This window comes from Trichophyton verrucosum (genome assembly GCF_000151505.1).
Source record: "Trichophyton verrucosum HKI 0517 chromosome Unknown contig00117_1.f1.exp, whole genome shotgun sequence".
Lineage (NCBI taxonomy): Eukaryota > Fungi > Ascomycota > Eurotiomycetes > Onygenales > Arthrodermataceae > Trichophyton > Trichophyton verrucosum.
Window position 1 is genome coordinate 1 of NW_003315559.1, and position 20,851 is coordinate 20,851.

At 50.8% G+C, this 20,851-nt stretch overlaps 9 protein-coding genes across 9 annotated transcripts; 4 read left to right on the forward strand and 5 right to left on the reverse strand.

Moving 5' to 3' along the window:
• Nucleotides 1-34: 34 nt before the first annotated feature.
• On the reverse strand, nt 35-1,303 carry TRV_01431 (uncharacterized protein; the record flags this gene model as incomplete). Its single annotated transcript, XM_003024319.1, has 1 exon — nt 35-1,303. A coding segment is annotated over one exon (1,269 nt), but the record flags the coding sequence as incomplete, so codon positions are not given.
• Nucleotides 1,304-1,721: 418 nt separating this feature from the next.
• Nucleotides 1,722-2,941, forward strand: TRV_01432 (SIR2 family histone deacetylase, putative; the record flags this gene model as incomplete). Its single annotated transcript, XM_003024320.1, has 2 exons — nt 1,722-1,844; nt 1,880-2,941. 2 exons carry the CDS (start codon nt 1,722-1,724, stop codon nt 2,939-2,941), a joined length of 1,185 nt encoding a protein of 394 aa, XP_003024366.1.
• Nucleotides 2,942-3,005: 64 nt separating this feature from the next.
• On the forward strand, nt 3,006-5,003 carry TRV_01433 (hexokinase, putative; the record flags this gene model as incomplete). Its single annotated transcript, XM_003024321.1, has 5 exons — nt 3,006-3,273; nt 3,398-3,520; nt 3,577-3,602; nt 3,657-4,064; nt 4,122-5,003. The coding sequence occupies 5 exons, from the start codon at nt 3,006-3,008 to the stop codon at nt 5,001-5,003; spliced, it is 1,707 nt and encodes a 568-aa protein (XP_003024367.1).
• A 246-nt stretch (nt 5,004-5,249) lies between these two features.
• TRV_01434 (uncharacterized protein) lies at nt 5,250-7,194 on the reverse strand (the record flags this gene model as incomplete). Its single annotated transcript, XM_003024322.1, has 3 exons — nt 5,250-6,278; nt 6,336-6,833; nt 6,898-7,194. The coding sequence occupies 3 exons, from the start codon at nt 7,192-7,194 to the stop codon at nt 5,250-5,252; spliced, it is 1,824 nt and encodes a 607-aa protein (XP_003024368.1).
• Nucleotides 7,195-7,718: 524 nt separating this feature from the next.
• Nucleotides 7,719-8,844, reverse strand: TRV_01435 (uncharacterized protein; the record flags this gene model as incomplete). The annotated part of the gene is made up of 2 exons (XM_003024323.1): nt 7,719-8,345; nt 8,377-8,844. 2 exons carry the CDS (start codon nt 8,842-8,844, stop codon nt 7,719-7,721), a joined length of 1,095 nt encoding a protein of 364 aa, XP_003024369.1.
• A 1,659-nt stretch (nt 8,845-10,503) lies between these two features.
• On the reverse strand, nt 10,504-10,805 carry TRV_01436 (uncharacterized protein; the record flags this gene model as incomplete). Its single annotated transcript, XM_003024324.1, has 2 exons — nt 10,504-10,685; nt 10,721-10,805. 2 exons carry the CDS (start codon nt 10,803-10,805, stop codon nt 10,504-10,506), a joined length of 267 nt encoding a protein of 88 aa, XP_003024370.1.
• Nucleotides 10,806-12,151: 1,346 nt separating this feature from the next.
• TRV_01437 (ammonium transporter MepA) lies at nt 12,152-14,038 on the forward strand (the record flags this gene model as incomplete). The annotated part of the gene is made up of 4 exons (XM_003024325.1): nt 12,152-12,251; nt 12,319-12,650; nt 12,715-13,306; nt 13,371-14,038. The coding sequence occupies 4 exons, from the start codon at nt 12,152-12,154 to the stop codon at nt 14,036-14,038; spliced, it is 1,692 nt and encodes a 563-aa protein (XP_003024371.1).
• Nucleotides 14,039-14,466: 428 nt separating this feature from the next.
• On the reverse strand, nt 14,467-17,708 carry TRV_01438 (uncharacterized protein; the record flags this gene model as incomplete). Its single annotated transcript, XM_003024326.1, has 2 exons — nt 14,467-15,077; nt 15,146-17,708. 2 exons carry the CDS (start codon nt 17,706-17,708, stop codon nt 14,467-14,469), a joined length of 3,174 nt encoding a protein of 1,057 aa, XP_003024372.1.
• Nucleotides 17,709-18,666: 958 nt separating this feature from the next.
• MCD1 (subunit of the cohesin complex) lies at nt 18,667-20,533 on the forward strand (the record flags this gene model as incomplete). Its single annotated transcript, XM_003024327.1, has 2 exons — nt 18,667-18,930; nt 18,989-20,533. 2 exons carry the CDS (start codon nt 18,667-18,669, stop codon nt 20,531-20,533), a joined length of 1,809 nt encoding a protein of 602 aa, XP_003024373.1.
• Between the last annotated feature and the right edge of the window lie 318 nt (nt 20,534-20,851).

Here is a 20,851-nt window from a genome sequence, read left to right on the forward strand (position 1 = left end):
AAAAAAAGTAAACATGATCAAAAAGGCTACTTACCTTGCATTTACTAGCTAGAAACCTTCCGTAGAGAGACCACCGGCCAAGCATGATTGATATCTCGTTTAATATGGAATCAATCTCCTTCATATCAACCCCTTCGTCTTCACTGTTCCGCTGCGGCGTATCCCAGCTCGCCGGAGAATTCGACCGCGGAGTACCAGCACCCCTGGCAGCCGGCAGGAAACTCTGGACCAAGAACGTAAATGCATACGACTTGATATCGGTCAGTTTGCGGTCGACATGACGCTCCTCTGCCCATGACTCCAGGATGATGCCCCCCTGAACATCCGCCTCGACCTGTAGCCGCTCCACCACTCGACCCATCTTCCCCGGGCCGTAGTGTCTTTCAACCAAGGCTCCATGGGCATCCACGATCTGAGCAATGTGTTCGAACAGCCTGGTCAAGGCATTGGCGTAGAAGAAGTCATCCTTTGCCTGTGCTCCCCCCGTCCCGGCATTGAGGTTCGAGCGAGCTCTTGCAGCCACTCCCTGGCACACATACCGGCCATACACGTCAAGGCCAACGTCTGACTTGCCGATTAACGGGAACAGCTTGAAGAACCGAGTGATCTTGGCCCCGTCGTTCTCCTTCACGGCCTGCTCAAACTCCCGTAGAAACAGCGCACAGAGGGACTCGGCTGCATTCGACAGCGTCACATTGGGGGTATCTGGCACCTCCGTTGTAGGCACAATCTCCGCAGCAAAGGGACTGTTCACCACTTCCTCCGGTATCTTGGATGCGCGGTGCATATAGGAGGCCGCCATCTCCCAGTTCTGCGAGGCCCCCATCGAGCCCGCAACCCCCAGCACGCAGGCCTTGAGCTCTGCAACCTGCCCGACCATGTCTAGTATCGATCTGACGCGGGACTGCTCGAGATCCAGCTTGCGGACGGCGCTCGACAGCGAATGTGCAGAGGAGGCCGCCCCGGACAGCATCTCGTGGCTGATAGAGCGGGTGGTGCTGGCCTGCGTCCCCAGATGGGCACGCAGCAGATCGAGACGGCCGAGTTCACGCGAGAGATCCTTTTGCGAGGCCACCAGGGCATCGAGACGAGCCGTCACCAGGGCTTCTCGATCCTGCAGCTGCGAGAGCGTCGCCTTTATGGCCGCCACGGAGCTGGCGTTGTAGATGTCGCTGTCACCGTCGCCGTTGCTGTGGTCCAGGGTGCCGCCGGGCGTGCTCGTGCTGTGGCCGTTGGCGAGCTCTGGAGACGATAGAAGGCCGCTTCCATGGCCATTGACCTGGCTCACCGTCGAGCTGGCCATTCTCTGCCTGGTTCTGCTGTAGTCGGGCGGTTGGTGGTTGTTCGCATAGTTATGTTGGGCCTGCAAAGCGTTGGATATTCGGAGGTTTCAAAGTCCACAAACACGAATGAGGAACAACTTGGTGGCCGAAACATGCAGACACCGCCGGCTGCACCTGATGCGGGCGAGATATTGGGATGAGATATACCGGTGAGTGTTTGCTACTACTTCTGCCTGCTGTCTACGGTGGTTACTATTATACCTAGCTAACGTCTGTTGTAGGGAGACATTGGTGATTTAAGAGGCCTTTCAAATAGTTACACCCACCTCACCCCCCGCCTCAGCCGCCTGATATATCTATCGGTATCATCGAATAAATCGAAATAGATACGGACAGCCAGACCAAAGAGAAGACGAAGAAAGATAAGAAGACCGTGAAATGGGGGCAGAAGCCTCCAAGATGGTAGACGATAGTGTCCCGCCGGTGACGCTGGAGAAACGCAGCATCGATGGCATCGTGAAGTACATCAAAGAGAAGAAGAACTGCAAGATCGTCGTGATGGTAGGTCTGCAACGTTGCTTCAGACGAGACAATAGACGCTGACAAGGAAGCAGACTGGTGCTGGCATCAGTACGTCTGCTGGAATCCCCGATTTCCGCTCGCCAGACACCGGCATCTACGCCAACCTTGCGCGCCTCGAGCTGCCCTACCCCGAAGCAGTGTTTGATATCTCGTACTTCCGCCAGAACCCCCAGCCGTTCTACGCGCTGGCCAGGGAGATGTTTCCGGGCAAGTACAGGCCTACGGTCACCCACTCGTTTATTCGGCTGCTGCATGATAAAGGGCTGCTTCTCAAGCTATTTACGCAGAATATAGACTGTCTCGAGAGAAGGGCGGGTGTTCCGGGAGATATGATCGTCGAGGCCCACGGCAGTTTTGCAACACACAGCTGTATAGACTGCAAGGCGGCCTACTTGGACGAGCTCATGGCCAAGGCGATTGCAGACAGCGAGATACCGTCATGCAGTGAATGCCAGGGATTGGTCAAGCCAGACATCGTTTTCTTTGGAGAAGCTCTACCAGCCAACTTCTTCGCCAACCGAGAACTCCCAGCAGAAGCAGACTTGTGTATAGTCATGGGCACCAGTCTGAGTGTGCATCCGTTTGCCAGCCTCCCGGGCCTATGTCGAGAAGAGATTCCTCGGGTGCTAATCAACCTGGAGCAAGCCGGATCGCTGGGATCACGGCCTGATGACGTCCTGATCTTAGGAGACTGCGATAGTGGTGTACGCCGTCTGGCTGAGGCTCTCGGCTGGCTGGACGAGCTGGAGAAACTATGGGCAGAGACGTGTCCAGAGCTCGGCAGCGGCAGCAAGCCAGTCTCGGAGCAGCAGGACAAGGAGCCGGCAAGCAAGGACGAGCGTCTCCATGATGAGGTCGACCGTCTTTCGGCAGAGGTAGAGTCGGCCCTGAAGGCGTCTCGCGAGCATGAGACCCGGACAAAGGCACAGCTCGAGGCTCTCCTGGCCGAGGAGAAGGCGACACAGCCTAACGCCGAGCAAGAGAAGCCACCCGAGGACCAGTTGGCTGAGTCCATGGCCGCTCTCGATGTCTCGTCCAAGGAGGAAGACAAGATGCGGCCGGTCGATGCAGATTGATATTGATATTGCTAGCTCGCTGTGCGCTCCCGGCTTACGACTTTACGACTGATGGCGGTTCTAAATGTATACATCTCTCTCTGTAGTCTATGATCCATTATCTTCTGCGCCTTTTTTAATGTCTGCTGTCCGTCTCCCTGTCGTCTTCTTTGCTTCTTCTTCTTCCTCCTCCAGCTTCGCTCCCCCTTTGTCTCTGCTGAGTAACAAAAGCCCAACCAAGGCCAAAACCTCCCCACCACTTCCGCTGCCAACTACAACTACAACTACAACCACTACAGCTACAACTGCCAACGTCATCCCCATCTCCAGCTACAACATTCGACCCAGAGACAGTAGAGGCAGCAGACAGACAGACTCGCAGACAAGATGGTTCCCGTTCCTCGCAAGCGGCCGTCCCGCAAGGGTGAGCTTCTCCCCCGGCTGATCCACGCCCAGAGCCTCGCTGACACCGCATAGGATCCATGGTCGACATGCCCAAGGCGCTGCTGGACGAGATCAAGGAGCTCGAAGAGACCTTCACAGTCGACACGGCCAGGCTCAAGAAGATTGTCGACCACTTCGTCAACGAGCTCACTAAGGGTACGTCCTCACACCCCGGCGGAGAGAGTCGCGGCTGACCGGCGGGTGCACCACAGGCCTCAGCGTTGAGGGCGGCAATATCGTACGTTTCCCATGAGATAAATGATACGAAGGGGATCAATTCTAACGGTTACAGCCGATGAACGTTACCTGGGTACTCGGATTCCCTACCGGCAATGAACAGGGTACCTTCCTGGCCCTCGACATGGGTGGCACCAACCTGCGAGTCTGCGAGATTGTCCTCTCTGAGGAGAAGGGAGAGTTCGACATCACCCAGTCAAAGTACCGTATCCCCGAGGAGCTGAAGACTGGAACCTCTGAGGAGCTCTGGGAGTACATTGCCGACTGTGTCCAGCAGTTCATTGAATACCACCACGACGGAGAGGAGCTGCCAGACCTCCCACTGGGCTTCACCTTCTCTTACCCCGCAACACAGGACTACATCGACCACGGAGTCCTGCAGAGATGGACCAAGGGATTCGATATCGACGGTGTTGAAGGAGAGGACGTCGTCCCCATGCTTGAGAGTGCATTGGAGAAGAAGGTTCGCTCACTTGGCTATATACCCAGCTAACACCAAATATAACTAACACCTAGACAGGGATTGTCTATCAAAGTCGCAGCTTTGATCAATGACACTACCGGAACGCTGATTGCTTCCTCATACACCGATCCTGAGATGAAGATTGGCTGTATCTTCGGAACTGGTGTCAATGCCGCATACATGGACAACGCGGGCTCGATACCCAAGATTGCCCATTACAACCTGCCCCCAGACATGCCCGTCGCCATTAACTGCGAGTACGGCGCCTTCGACAACGAGCGTGTTGTCCTGCCCCTGACCAAGTTCGACAAGATCATTGACCGTGACTCTCCTCGTCCCGGCCAGCAGGCATTTGAGAAGATGACCGCTGGTCTCTACCTAGGTGAAATCTTCCGTCTCGTCTTGATCGATATCATCGACAACAAGGGCGGCATTATCTTCCAGGGCCAGAAGATCGACAATCTCCGAAAGCCATACTTCCTCGACTCTTCCTTCCTCTCTGCCATTGAGGAGGATCCGTTCGAGAACTTGTCTGAAACCCGCGACCTGTTCGAGCGTGTCCTTGGAATCCAGGCTACCAAGCCAGAGCTCGAACTGTGCAGACGTCTGGCCGAACTTATCGGCACTAGAGCTGCACGTATCTCTGCCTGCGGTGTAGCTGCCATCTGCAAGAAGAAGAACATCCAGTCCTGCCATGTTGGTGCTGACGGTTCTGTCTTCAACAAGTACCCCCATTTCAAGCAGCGAGGTGCCAAGGCCCTTCGTGAGATCCTTGACTGGGCCGATAACGAGGACGACAAGGTTATCATGAGCTCCGCCGAGGACGGTTCCGGTGTTGGAGCTGCTCTCATTGCTGCCCTGACCCTCGAGCGTGTCAAGGCTGGCAACTTGGCTGGTGTCCGGAACAAGGAGAACATAAGCCAGATGCTCAAGGGTTAGATAGAAATTACAGTTATATGGATGGCGTTGATATTCATATAATCTACTCTGGAGGTGTATTTTGGTTGATAGATTGGTTTAATCCTCTTAATTCCGCTTTGAAAAGTTCTCTCCCTTTTCATTTTTCTTTTAAATTCAACATGCCGTTAAATATATATATATAAATAGGCCCTGGAGAATGTCATAGATCTATGATTCTATCTTTTGGATATCTAACACCAACCCAATTCCAATTGCAAATCTATTTCATCCGTGAATCTCCCAGAGCCGGATTTTGCCCTGTTCGTTAGCAACGGCAATCGAGTCCGAGGTCGGTGATACCGCAACAGAAGATATACGACCAAACGGCGTATTGGACGTCGGCCAATTCGAATAGACCATGCATGAAGGTAAATGGACCAGCCTGAGAGCATCTCTCTTCCACCGACTGGCCATGACCATGAACTGCCCGTCCTGCGCAAACACCAAATGACTGATAGGAGTAGTCAATTGGTCCAATACACGGACTGGTTTCGGCCGCTGCGGTACTCCAGATTGAACATCCGCCGCCTCGTCAAGGGGTTGGTTGGGTTTTCTGCGAGCCGCAGCCGCAGCATCAGCCCAGGGCTTTCTGTCATAGATATTGACAATACCGCTGGAACTGCCAATGGCAACCCATCGATCTCCTCCAAGCTCCTGACGGCCCGTTTGGCCTCCCAGGCTCAGCACCGTGGTACCAACGGCACCTTCATCAATCCATCGAGCAATAATCCGCTTCTCACGAATATCCCATTCGCTGACTTCACCGTTTTTGCCAACCACGCACATTCCCTCGCCATCACTCCACCAGGCAAAGTCAGCTACTCCTCCCTGGCCGTCGATGCGAACCTGCGCCACCCATTGCATGGTATTTGCGTCAAAAACAATAATAACCCCGCCGCCCTTTTTGGTCGTTCCTTCGAACCCGATCCAGCGACCGCAGGGAGAGACTTTGAAGTATTCCATGGATTTGAGCTCATGTTTGCGATCCGCGGGGCCAACGATCTTTTCAATCTTGCCTGTATCTAGGTTCCAGACGTGGAAGAACCGTCGACGACCGGAGCATAGGATACGGTTGCCGGTTGGGCGGTCGAATGTGCTTGTCCTTATAGGCGTATGGCGGATGTGTAGCGAGGTAAGCAGTGGATTGGGCGATGCTGAATCGGGCGATATGTGGTGTAGGAATAGGGTAGAAGCAGGTCCAGACGAAAGTAGTAAGGGATAGTGAGGGTGGAAAGATAGAGAGTCGATCGAGGACTGCAATGAATATTAGCGCGCAGCCAACATATATATGAAGTTTATATATTTTCTTACCGGCTGGTTCCCGCCAACGTCTTTCAAACGCTGGATATCCAACACACCCTGGCGGAGCTTTCTCTTCTTCCCGGCAGAGGTGGCATTGGCTCCAGATTTAGTCAAGTCGCCTATGTTCTGCAACAGCTTCGCCAGTGGCTGTGCAGATAAGTCTTCCTCTACCTCATCCTCATCCATCGATAGATCAGACGTATCTTCCTCGGTTTTCCGTCTCTTAGCTGCAGGAGTAGCCCATTCAGGAGCAGGCTGGAGCCGTTCAAACTGTCTCCTTAGGCGGGCAATGTACTCCCTACCACCTATCACATCCTCGCCCTCATGAAGCCGTAGTTTTTTCAATCGCTCGTTATCAGCCAGGGACACTCGAATTCGGTCATCGTCGCTATCCTCCCAGGCAGCAGGGACGTCTGGTTTCTCTAAAACTTGCAGTTCTTCCGCCGGCTGATCGTCTTTGGATATGGGGGCCACCGGAGCCGAGTCTCCAGCGTCAAGGTAGAATAGCTGTTATACCAATGTCAGCGCAGTTCAACTCATTACATATATATCACGAATAAGACAATCATACATCCTCATCAGGGACATTCGCGAGATCGTCTTCCGAATCACCGCCCTCTCCCAATCCCTCTGCCGAGTCTGATCCGTCTGCCAAAACGAGCTCCTTTGAGTCGGCCTGCTCACGCTCCTTAAGTGCACTATGGAAGCCCTCTGAGTCGCCGAATAGAATCCTTTCGAGCTCGTCTTCAGTCTCGTCTTTCTCCATTACTTCGTCTTGCGCGATGCCATTGGTATTTTCTTCTTCACCAGCGTCCACGAATGCGACTTTGCTACGCTTCCTTTGTCGAGGTTTTCGTTCCGGTGCCATATTTGCTCAATCCAAGGACAAAACTGGGGTTATATGAAAGAATAAATATAGCTGTATCCTGCTAGAATATGTATTCTGGCGACAAGCTCGTGTGCACGAAGCTGCTGAGTTTAAAAAGCTTCAACTTTGAATATCGAAATTTTGATATTTTTATTTTTTTATGCCAAGACTTTTTATCTCTTCTTTTCTCAGCAACAAAACCATTAATGCTTGTAGATGACATCATGTTTGAGCGACAGCGATATCTTATCAAGAGGGGTTGAATAAAAGAAATTATCCTAGGGGAAGATGGGTGTTTCTAGTAATACATTATCCAGTATATGTAATGATATATATGTAATATTGCTGGTGTGCAAAACAGAAGAAAGGATAACGATGCTAGACCAGGCCGAACTGTACACGGGTATGCAAAGTAGATAACTGAACGTATTGCTAGATGGTAGACCAACGCCGATTCACCAGTAGTACATGAGAGAGACAAAACGAAGAAGCAGAAATCCGAGTTTGAAGATAGGGGGGATTGATTAGGCGTGTGGCAAGGGAGGCGGCTTGTGGGAGGTGGCTTTGCTGGTAGCAGGCTTGGAGCTGCTCTCGTCGTCTGAAAAGATAACAGGCGCAGAATTAAGGACTTCATCATCACTGGCCGGATAGTCATCCTCATCATCAAGGCCAGCAAGCAGAGCACTGCGGCGATGTCTGTCACTATTTATCGAGGCAGTGTCGTCGAAGTCATGGTCTTCCTCGTGTGGATGTAGCGGGTCATGTTCGGAGGCACGCTTTTTGATAAATATATCGATGATGTAGTACTGCACTGCATTCATGATGACGGGGAAAAGCAGCATGACGAAGAATATCTGTACGGCGGTGTTTCCTTCAGTCCAGCGTAGGGCCCAGTCACCGACCAAGACGATGAACGGAAGCCAGTAGATAATGCATAGAACACAGATTTTCATAAGAACAAGACCGAAGAAGTAGATCATCGACTGCTTGAACCACCAGAGCACTTTTGGTGGACGGCCGTAGTGACCTGACTCGATAGACTCAGGAGGGTTAGCCAGGGGGGTATACAACGCCGCATGGTTCAGCACTCGCAGTATGAGAATTAAAATGGGAATTCCAAGTGTAGTCTGCTTCATGTTAGTAAAAGTATACTGACGGTAGATGTTGAGCAAGATAACTTACGTCTATTCCAAGATTGAGAAGATAGTAGCTGCAGGGATTTGTCTGTTTGGCGTCCGGCGATATCTGACCTGCCGAGAGCATGGAAGCAAGCAAGTTGACCAGATGTAACATCGAAGAGCCAAAGACCTGCTTCGATACGTCGAATGCCCATACTTTGACTGGCCGCTGAGGCCTCTCCTTCCACCGCTTATATACCAGTACAAGAAGCGCCAGGGCGCCCAGAGACACCTGGATGACCAGTGCAAAGGGGCCGAGCAATTCACATTTACCGTTTCCCGCATCGCCTGGTGCATTAGGCGAACCTGTAACCGTAGCCGTAGCCGTAGCCGTAGCCGTAGCCGTAGCCGTAGCCGTAGCCGTAACCGTGCTTGTTCTTGTTGCGCTGGAAACGGAGGTCATGGTAGCGGCGAGTAGCATGATGGTACTGGTAGTATGGCGGAGGGTCAAGGTGTCGTGGCCTGCCGCCATGGCTGTGGAAGAGAAGGATGGTGTATCTGAATTCCGTCCGTCAAGGGCTCCTCCCGATCCAAATAGCCTCCTCCTTGGTTGTCCGTGGTGGGAGACGGGTGAGAATTAGCAGTAGTTCACAAGGGGCTGTAGGCCGATGAGACTGCAGCCTACATAAGGCGGCTGAAAACGCCCGGACAAAGGGCAGCACGGGCAGCGTCTGATGGAGACCAACGCAGGAGACTAGCCGTGGCCATCAAAAAAAAGGGGGTGAGGATTTTGTATCCTTTTTCCGTCTCGCCCTCTTTCTGCTTCTCTGTGTCCGTTCTGTGTCCTCGTTGTTGCTGTTTTGCTCTGGCTGGAGTTGTTTCGAGATGGAGCCAGGCGAAAGGTCGGCTGTGTCACGTGTGGTCTGAGCCGCCTGCAGAGAGTTCAATCGTAGAAAAGCATTGAAAGGCATTTGAGCGAGCTACGAGATACGAGACGGGTGATCTGCGAGATTGGAAGAAGCAAAGTGCAAACATTCAAGTTGATTATGGCATGAACTAGCCGGTAATAAGTTATATATCGTTGTTTTAACGTCATCTTCCGGCATGAAAGCTGGAACTGCTCCCTCAACTTATCCCCCGGACATGCATGGAGGGATAAGAATGAAAGATCGGGAGCCGTAGTAATAGTAAAAACAGAGGAAGAGTTGCAAAAAAAAAAAAAAAGAAACACCACCGGCAAAAGTTAAGTAACCCCCAAACGCCTCGACCAAACGAACGCCTTGAACCGCTCTGGCAGGGACCGGGCAGAGATAACGAGGCTCCTAGACCTGGGCTCTTCCGAAGCAGCGGCCGGAGAAGACGCAGGAGAAGGGCCGTGAAGTGGGATGCACAAGCTGCTGGCCACAAGGGCCGGAGCTGGGCAGGATGGGGAAGGGGAAGTTCGACATTTCGAGGAAGCGAGCAGCACCTGGTCCTGGGGCGCTTGTAGTCAATCTATGCCGTGTTGCAATTTGAGCCGTTCGAGATTCTCCTGGCGCGCGGCGAGGTCTGTTTTTGATCGGATCATCTTCTCTGGCTGGTGATAGAGGACTGTCTCTCTCCGTTAGTGGGGGGTTTGGTTACACATAGCTACAGCGTATGCATTCCTAGGAGCAGACTGACCGACGAGGTAGCGGTTCTGGAAGTTGAAGCCGTTCAGCTTGTCGCAGGCCTGCTTCGCATCCGTCACGTCTTCGTAAACCACGAATGCGGTGCCCTTGGAATTGGTTGCGATGCCCTGGCGTATTTGGCTGCTTCTCCGTTAGTCCATTATCGCTCACACGACTCCGTAACTAGTCATCTGCCAGCTGTGACCTCACCGGATAGGGCCGAATTTGCCAAATAGATCGAAGAGCTCCTCCGCGGTGACGTTGTAGCTGCACGGCACTTGTTAGGACTGGACACTTCAAATAGGATTTTTTTTTTGGCGCATCATCTAGAATACCTGAGATTCTTCACAAAGAGGATCCTGTCCACGAGCCAAGTTAGCATCCAAGCCGGCCTAAGGCGTCCATCACTCCCAGGGGCTGGGGGGTTGGGGGCCACCGTCTCCTCCTCCTCACGCACCTGTTGGCTTCCGGGGCGAGTTTGGCGCTACGGCTCATATCTCTGCAGTTTCTCTGTCGAGCTTCGTCTTCAGCTTTGAGTGTTGCTATTGTTTGAGCCGTCGTCGTTCGTCGTTCTTCTTCTCGTCGTTCTTCGTCTCGTCGAGCTTTTCGTCTTTTTCTTTTCTTGTTCGGCGTTCGAGATGTTTTTCTTCTTCTTCTTCCTGCCTTTTTCGTTCCTCTTCTTCCTCTTTCGGTCGAGCGCACTTGCCAGGTTTACTTTGCCTTTCTGGGAAGGCACGTGAGGCAGTCGCGCCTTCTCACTCGTTGGGTTAAAGTAGAGCCGCTTTAGGCAGCAGTCATGCTTAGTAAGGCGATCAAAGCGGCAGAAGGGAACCTTGTTAGTCATGAACTGCCAACTATTAGTAATTTATTAGTCACTGTATTAGTCACCTTCATTAATCATATATTAGTCATATAACTATTAGTCATCACTATATCCAAGCTCTCCCTCCTTTTCTGACTCTCGCTTTCTTTCTGGCTTCCAAATCTTCCTTGCCGGAACCTTGCTTCGGCCTACCTACAGCTTCAACTTCCGGCGTCAACAGCTTCAGTCTTAAATAATAGTTATCTCCGCTAAATGAAATAATAGAAAAAACCAACACGATCGAGACCGGCGAGCAGATATAGAGGTTCCCTGATAAGCTCCGTGTTCCCGCCACCATCTGTTATCATCCAATCGCTGGCCCGCTGGAGATTTAACAAAGAAGCTTATCAGCCTCTAACACCGCCGTTCAATGGATACGATGAACGACCAGCCATGATAAACTAATAATATGGCGCGCAGGAACAACAGCCTTATCTCTCCCGAACGGTAGACCCGGGCTGGCGAGTCTGGAGTTGGAGTTCTTATCTGGCTATCTCACTCGCTGCCTAAGCCTATCTCTCGCCTGAGCTGCGCTACTCCTGCGCTACTGTGGCTAATTCTGGGGCTGCCTCAGCCGCTCCGTCGAACCTGTGCGAGCGCCAGGCGATCCTTCGCGGGGGCTGTCGTGTGCCTGGATTTTGATATTCCCAGATGATACCACCTGCGTGCTATACATGTGCAACCCCGAGGATACCTTGTTCCTTCGGCTACGATTCTCCATGATCTGCTATACTCTAGGGGTTTTCCCTTCCATTCAATAATAATGGGCAGGAGGGGGAGGGCAGACTGTCTTCTTTATATCGACGACGCTCGAAAGCCATTCTTTGAGGACCAAGTACAGTCAAAGTACCGATATGACTAAGCTGTCCTCCCTGGATCTTCCGAGGTCGCTAGCAGGTTTCTCCTAAACCTTCCGTGTTATCTATCTGGACCTCCGAGCGAATCAGGGGCATGTCAATATCAGACAATCTTTCAGTCTGATATCGACCTGATGCGAGGCCTAGTCATGGACTACCCTACGTTATCTTACATTTCCCGCTCCTCAGCCTTCGTGGCTGGCCGTCCTGCCTGTCTTCAGATGCGTCTTTTTCACCGACCCGAGACCGAAAGAAGGACATCCTCTCCTTTTTATTTTCCATCTCACCCCCCTGGTTGAGATGTCTTTTTTTACATTCCTTCCATATTCACTTTTTTGCCGTTAAGGGTTGATGACCTACGGCATTCACATATCTTAGCCCCATATCCCCCCATACAAATAGATATACAAATAATATTACTCCTTCACTTTATCCCAAAAACCAATACCAGGGTAAGCCGCAGGACTGAAGATGCCGGCTCCTTTTGCCCCTGATTATGCTTCCTACAACTGGACTGGCTCCCCGTCCAATTTCAGCCTCTCCACAGATCCAGTTCTAGGCGGTGACTCGCGTGAGTGCCTACTCTATACCTGAGGAGCTGTGTTTTCCCCCCTTCCTTTCTAACACGCAGTGCATAGGAGTTGAAAATGTCAACAAATGGTTTCAACCAGGCGACCAGGCCTATATCTTGGTAGCCTCCGCCATGGTTATGGTCATGGTCCCCGGACTCGGTTTCCTATACTCTGGACTTGCCCGCAGAAAGTCGGCCCTCAGCATGATATGGGCTTGTATGGCCTCTATGTCCGTCATCAGCTTCCAGTGGTACTTCTGGGGCTACTCCCTTGCCTTCTCTCCCACTGCTACAAATGGATTCATCGGAAATTTGCACGACTTTGGCCTCATGGCCACTTTGGCTACTCCTAGCCCGGGCTCTCCCCTTCTATCCGACCTGCTCTATGCTTTCTATCAGGTACGATACAGGGTGCCTACTATCTCTTGCATTCGCATCAGTTACTAATATGCAATAACTATAGCTCCAATTCTGTGCTGTCACTGCCGCTATAGTCATGGGTGCTGTGGCAGAACGAGGACGCCTATTACCTGCCTTGGTTTTCATTTTCTTCTGGGCTACCCTTGTCTACTGCCCGATCACTTGCTGGATCTGGAATTCCAATGGCTGGGCTTTCAAATACGGTGTCATGGACTATGCCGGGGGTGGGCCTGTTGAAATTGTCTCCGGTCTATCTGCTCTAGCCTATTCCCTGGTCCTCGGCCGTCGCCAAGAGCGCATGATGATCAACTTCAGGCCTCACAACTTATCATTGATATTGCTTGGTACCGTCTTCCTTTGGTTCGGGTGGCTAGGTTTCAACGGTGGCTCTTCATTCGGTGCCAACCTTCGTGCTGTTATGGCTTGCTGGAACTCCAACTTAACTGCAAGCTTTGCCGCCATGACCTGGGTACTTCTTGACTGGCGTCTTTCAAGGAAGTGGTCGATGGTCGGATGGTGCTCAGGCACTATTTCCGGTCTTGTTGCTGCCACTCCTGCATCGGGCTTCATCCCGCCCTGGGCAAGTGTCATTCTCGGGGTTGTCACTGGGTTTGTTTCCAACTACAGCACTAAGAGTAAGTCATCTTTCATTCAACCATACACCAATTTTCTACGGCATCTAGATTCTAACTTTTATAGTAAAATACTGGATGGGTATCGATGATTCTATGGACGTGTTTGCCGAACACGGAGTTGCTGGTATTGTCGGACTATTATTCAACGCCCTCTTCGGAAGTGATGCCATCGTAGGCCTCGACGGAGTCAATGTTGGTGCTAAAAATCCAACCACTGGAACCGCAGTTGGTGGCTGGATCATCCATAACTATCGCCAACTATACATCCAACTAGCCTACATAGTCGCCACAGCAGCCTACACCTTCGTCGTATCCGCCTTAATCGCCTACGCTATCAACATCATCCCCGGCCTTAAGTTACGCGCCTCTGAACAAGCAGAGCTTCTCGGTATGGACGACGACCAGCTCGGCGAATTCGCATACGATTATGTTGAAGTACGCCGTGACTATCTTGCATGGACTCCTCAGAAGAACGATCAGGCACAAGACGCCAATGTGTCCCGTGCCAACCTCTACGGTTGTGGTGAACATAGTGGCATGTTCTCAAACCCTGGACAAGAAACTAAGAGTCAGCCTATTTCCTCCCCTACTCCATCAAAGTCTTCTTCTCAGACCAACCTCCGAGATGTGACTGCAGTGCCTTCGGTTGTAGGTGCGCCTGACCACCCTTCCGCCGAGCATGGCGAAACAGTTGAGACCGTCGATGCCGAGTTAAGTGAAAAGCCTCGGTAGCCTCTCGCTCAGCCGTGTATTAAACGTGTTCATGGAGTTTTATGATTCGACTCGAGATACCCTCTATTTTCCTACCATACCACCAGTCAGGCTCTTGTTTTTTTCAGCGTAAGGGGTTAGATGGCGTTTTGTCAGCATTGGGTTTCTGTCTTAATTATTCATCGAAAACGGAATAGGTACCATTAATAAATATTCCATTTGTTCTAAAATCACCATTATTGACATTAATATATGCATGCTGCTGTGATAAACCACCCTTAATATTTCCGAACAATAGAATAGGTAAATGTCTGTCGCTCTATATGTATACATGCCAGCCACAAAGCCCAAGTATGCCTCCCAATTAATAAAAACGTAAACAAAAAACTACAGAGAACGAAAAAGGAGAAAAACATAAAGTATCTTCCTGATCATACAGCTTATAACCTCTATACGTTTCCGCTGTACCCAATAATAGAAGAAAGAGTTCCTGTAGAGGATGATGCCGGAACTCCCATGCCGCTGACTTTCCTCTTCCACAGGAGATACTTCCGGACTTCATGGGCCCAAAAGACAGAGCTAGAAATACATACCAAACAAAACAGATCCCAAAAACCCAGGCCTTCTGTCTGGAAAATTCCCTGTAGAATAGGCAAGTATATAACGCAAGCTTGGCCGAAAAGAGATCCTAGAACTGCGTAGTTGAACATTTTATTGCCGGTCAGAGATATTTCGCCGCGGAGCAGTGACTTTGACTCGGATCGGCAAGTGAGAGCATTGAACATGTCAAACAGGACGAAGCAGGTGAACGTCATAGTAGTATCGCGGCGAGTGACTACGCGAGAATGCACACCCGAAATCTCGTCGGTGTGGTCGGCCATTTGGTGAACATATACGGCAAGCGTGCCAACCATGATGAAGCATGCCGAGGTTAAGACACGGCGGATGAGAGGTTTGGTGAGAACACGAGCATGTTTGGACCGCGGCGGTCGGACCATGATTGATGGATCAACTGGCTCGACTCCAAGGGATTGAGCGGGTGGGCCATCCATGAGAATGTCTGATTGAAGCTGTTAGTGACGTAGTCCCCGGAACTGTGAGATACATGCATCATGGCGTAAAACTTACTGATCCATAAGATTTGCATGGCATTAAGAGGATTCTTGAAGCCCAGTCCAGTACTGAGCAGAACCAGACTTAACGCAGCCACGCTAGTACTCAACTGGAACGTGATGAAATTCTGAATGTTATAGAATATTCCTTTTCCTTGCTCAATCGCTCGTAATATCGTAGAGAAATCGTCGTCCGTCAATATCATGTCTGCCGCCTCCTTGGCAACGTCGGTGCCTAATTTACCCATAGATATGCCAATATCTGCCTTTTTCAACGCTGGCGCGTCGTTGACTCCATCACCTGTCATTGCGACAACATCACCGCGCGATTGAAGCGCTTTAACTATCTTCATCTTGTGTTCAGGGCTTGTTCTTGCAAATATCGATGTCCCGGAAATTGCCTGTGCCAATTCTTCAGTGTTCATATGATCAATCTCATCGCCCCGAAGGACAGGCCTTGCGGCTGAGGAGGAATTAATAGGCATCCCGAGTTTCTTTGCAATGGCAACGGCTGTAGTTTCTGCATCGCCGGTGATCATGATAACCTTGACTCCACCCGCCATGAGGCGTCGGATAGACTTGTGAACATCCTTTCTAGGAGGGTCATTCATACCGACAAGACCGGAGAATATGAGACCCGTGTAGCGCTTCTCGTCATTGCTTGCCGTGTGCTTAGAGGTGGCATTTTGGCTCCTGATCGGCCCGCTGGCAAAGCCAAGGACTCGGAGGCCTTCTTGAGCCATTGATTCCGCGGCCGCTTTGGCGTCTTTCCGTCGTTGCTCATCCAAAATAACTTCGCGTCCATCTTTAGTAAGGTAGGTGTCACATCTTTTTAGAACCTCTTCCACGGCGCCCTTTATATATGCCATATCCGAGCCGCTGTGGCTGATGGCATTATCAGTTGAATTTGCACTTGCTACAATAACTCCCATCCATTTCCGCTCAGAACTAAATGGAGTCTCCGAAATCCGACCACTGATAACATCGCGAACATCATCCTCGCCAAGCATATCTAGCATATCGAGAATGGCAACGTCAGTTGGTTGGCCAACCCATCGGCTTTTCACAGCGCCCGAAGAACTATCCATCGTGGAAGATAGGACAGCAGCTGAGGCAGCAGTTGCTGGTGAATTTGCATGGGCCCTCGATAACCGGCTATTGTTCGCAATATTACCAACCCGCATAATTGTTCTCGCGGCTGGAGTAAGGTTGAGTGCGGTATGTTCCTTGTTAACTTCAAATGGCTCATCGTTATCAAAATGCCACATTTTTGTCACGGTCATATGGTTTAATGTTAGGGTACCAGTCTTGTCACTGCACACGACGTTGACGGAGCCCAAAGTTTCCACACTGGGTAGTCGTCTCACTATTGCACCACGGTTGGCCATTCTCAGGACACCAAGCGCCAGAGTAACGGTCACAATGATCGGGAGGCCCTCGGGGATGGCAGCCACGGCAAGGGACACTCCAATCGTAAACATATCCAGCAATTTTCGACCTTGAATTAACCCAATCACCACAATTATGCCAATTACAATGAATGACATGTAGCTCAGTTCTTGACCGAGCCGGTCCATCGAAAGCTGTAACGGTGTTCTAGGGCTTTCAATATCCTGCAATGAAGCGGATATGCTTCCGAACTCCGTGTTTGGCCCGGTGGCTATGACAATCCCTTGGCCATGACCTGATCTCACCAATGTCCCCATAAAGGCAATGTTATGTTGTTCATTTAATCGAAGATCTGTGCCAACCGTTCCAGCGGCGGGCGAATCATAAAAGGGGGAAATTTTGCCATCTTGAAGTTGCTTTGGTGGTTGTCCTAGGGAATTTGAGACTTTGTGTACAGGTTCGTTCTCTCCCGTTAGATTCGATTCGTCTATCGTAAGATCTGCTGCAGAGGTAATTCGAACATCAGCTGGTATACGGTCCCCCGTCGAGAATATGATCAAGTCACCCGGAACCAGGGTTGTAGCAGTAACCGTTGTTGACGCCTTTGCAGATGGCCCTGCAGGGTGAGCTGGCGCATTAGTAAGGTTGACCATTTCATATTCCTCCTCTTCTTCCTTGGCTGTCGTTGGCAGAGCGCCAAATCCAGTCGTGGGAACATTACGGATTAAATGGGCAAAATGGGGTACCAGCCGACTGAGTGCCTCCAGTGATTTCTCAGAACGGTACTCCTGCACAAACCCAACACTGACGACAATAGTCACAGCGAGGGTGATACTAACGGCATCATCGTAGTTTTGCATCAGGAAGGAAATGGCCGCGGAAGCGAGCAGTAGGAGAATCAACGGCTCCTTGAACTGCTTAAGGAATCGTAGCCAAAGCGGCTCGGGGTCATCATGGGGAAGTTCATTAGGTCCGTGTTGGAGAAGACGAGCATCGGCGTCGGCAGGAGAGAGGCCGTGGGAGAGGGATGTGGCCAAGCGGTTGGCCACTTCTTCCGGAGAAAGCTTAGAATATGTCGACGTCGTCACGGAAGAGACGGTCGTTGATCGGCGAGTGGGAGAAGGAGAACGTCTGCCATTTTTCGGCGTAGAACTGTAGAATGGCAGCGAAGGTGTGGATAGACCGGACATGTCTAGAAGGTATTCAGCGCCAGCGGTGGAATCTGGCAGCCCCCCTTCTCGTCCCCACTCAGGCTGGACCCTTGATATATCTTAGACAAAACGCAGAATCGACATAGAGTGCCTGTGAATGTGCCGGCTTGCTGTGCGGTAGTGAATTATATGTTTTCAGTTCAGGGGCGTACCGCCGGCGTATAAATAGGAGTTGTGGTCAAACTCGAAGGTGAAAAGAGTCAATGAAACAGTATAGCTTGTAAAAACCGCGGTTAGACACCGCAGCCGTGAATCTAATGAGTATATAGGGCGTGTCCCTGCGATATCGACCTGTTATCCTCCTCGTCGGCGTCGTCTGCTGTCTCGATGACCTTTGGAGCTGTTGACAACATATCAACTTGCAAATATTTGATATCAACTTACGTAAGATTACCCGCCAAGCGCATGGCCCACTATTTACCTCTTTGGGACAAGACGGAACATCTTAATTCCGAAACCTTACCATTAATACCGCTAGTAATTTATGTACTGATGCCTGGTATTAGTGCCACTAGTACAGACACGTGACTATCCAGCCACCTGGTTTTTTTTTCCCTCTTCGGCGAAACTTTCGCCTTTTGGATCATCACAACGCGCTGCGACAGCAACAGCGACAAAGAAACAACAACAACGCCATCGCCGCCGACGACAGACCTCGCTGCTACCACCCCGATTACTCGAGATAGCTGCTCGGGAATGGGATTTTGGACACCTCTGTGAAGTTTGGCTGCACTTATACCTTCAGCGCGGTGTCCGGCGACGTTTGTTTTGCTCAGAACAGCACCGCGCCCATCGAACCTACGACCTCCTCCATAACCATCCTATGACTTGTGACGGATATTTGGCTGCTCACCACCACCGCTTTGCGCAATAATATACGGATATATTGCTGCAATATATAGACTAGCCGTGGCATTCCGTTGCCAAACTCAGCACAATGTTTTACTCAGAGACGCTGCTGTCCAAAACAGGGCCGTTGGCCCGCGTTTGGCTGTCAGCCAACCTTGAACGAAAACTCTCAAAATCACACATCCTCCAGTCAGACATCGAAAGCAGTGTCAATGCTATCGTTGATCAGGGTCAAGCACCCATGGCGCTTCGTCTTAGCGGCCAGCTTTTGTTGGGAGTCGTTAGAATATACAGCCGCAAAACTAGATATCTCCTGGACGACTGCAACGAAGCTTTGATGAAAATTAAAATGGTATGTCCTAATATTGACTCGCTTTTGAGAAAGCCGATGCTGATTACCTTTCCTATAGGCTTTTCGTCTAACTAATAACAACGATCTTCCTACCACTGCACCCCTGCCGGCTGGAGGAATCACCCTCCCAGACGTTCTGACGGAGTCAGACCTTTTCATGAACTTGGACCCTTCCATTCTATTCACGCAACCAGCACAGGTAGAACATGATCCGAAGAGACCCGCCTCGTCCCTTGGCTGGTCTAGCCAGCTACTCCCAGATAGCACCCCTCAAACAGTTAGACCCGTGGAAAAACCACACCTTGAGGATGATACTGGCCTAATTTTGGATCTCGGTGAAGACGAGGATATCCCACTTGGCCACGACACAAGCATTGAAGTCGGTCGAGAGGCTCCAGCCCCACGTCCTGTTGGTGAAGATCTGTTTAGCGACGACAACCGCTTATATGATGGGGATCTCAATCTTGATCTCGGGGAAGATGGCGCCCCTCTTGGGAAGGGACCCGACGCGGATGTTACTCATGATATTGACAATGCCATCCATATGGATGATGATATACCAATGGGCGGCATTGATGGAGAACTTGGCATGCCCATCGAAGAGGACTCGACTGTCATCCCCCCGCTTACCAGTGACTTCACCCGCGATCGATCAGGCTCGCCACTTTCATCTGTGCGCTCTAGTGTTGTCCGTGATTTGGACGAAACGTTTGCGAATGAAGGAGCCATTCGACATCACCAGAGAGTTAAGCGAAGAAGAGTGATTATGCCAGACGCTGACACTGTTCTCTCTAGTGCTCAGATCAAAGAACAACAGGAAGACCGATCAAAGATTTTGATAGGTGAATCAATTCTTCCCCGGGATCCTGTTCTCCTTAGCCTGATGATGATGCAAAAGAACGGTTCTTTCGTTTCTAATGTCATGGGGGGTGCAAACACTGGCAACTGGGCACCAGAACTTCGTGGAATGCTGTCAATTGAATCCGTTAGAAAAGCAGGTGACTTGAAACGAAAGAGAGACAGTGGAATTGCCGATATGGACATTGACGCTGGTGCCAAGGTTCCTCGACTTGATATTGAGGGAGAAGAAACTCTATTACAACCAGACGAAGGGCCAATCCTAGGAGAAGATACCACCTTGAACCTACAGCCAGAAATCCAGGTTCCCGAAGATGAAGAACATGCCCACCCCCGATCTGGAGATGACCATTTCAGCGAAGATGAAGGCCTCGGTCAACACCCAGAAGAATACGATGAACTTAGCAGCCTGGTTGAGACTGGCCCAATTTCTTTGGGAACGAAACACGCTGTTCACGTTCTACGTGAGCAGTTTGGCGAATCTCCATCCACCGAATCACCAACAAAAGGCAAAGCCGTTGTATTCCAAGATCTACTCCCCGAGCTTCAAACAAGCAAAGCCGATGCTACAAAGATGTTCTTCGAAGTCCTTGTCCTTGCAACGAAGGATGCAGTCCGGGTTGAGCAAAGCAGCAAAGATCTCGGAGGCAGATTACGGATTAAAGCAAAACAAGGCCTCTGGGGCGACTGGGCAGAAACTGAAGCTGGCGGCGAGATTGCGCCTCAAGAGGTCGCGGCCGCATGAGTTTGCCAAGTTATTGTAATGGATATGAACTCTTATCAATTTTTGAACCCACGCACCCCTATCCCCGGCTCCTCTCAAAACCTCATTCCATAAGCACGTTCTGGGTTACATGAAGAGTAAATGTTGGTGTTTTGTCATTACATATTTTGTTTTCCCTTGTTTCTTCCTGGGTATATGTCTGTTTGAATGTTCTGCTGCCATTTTGGAAACCTTCCTTTGGACAGATTTTACGAAGGCCCAGAGCAGGCGTTTCGCGCCGCCTATGCGTGTACTGAACCCAATCGGCGTATAGGAGTTATAGCAAAGGCTAAGGTACGG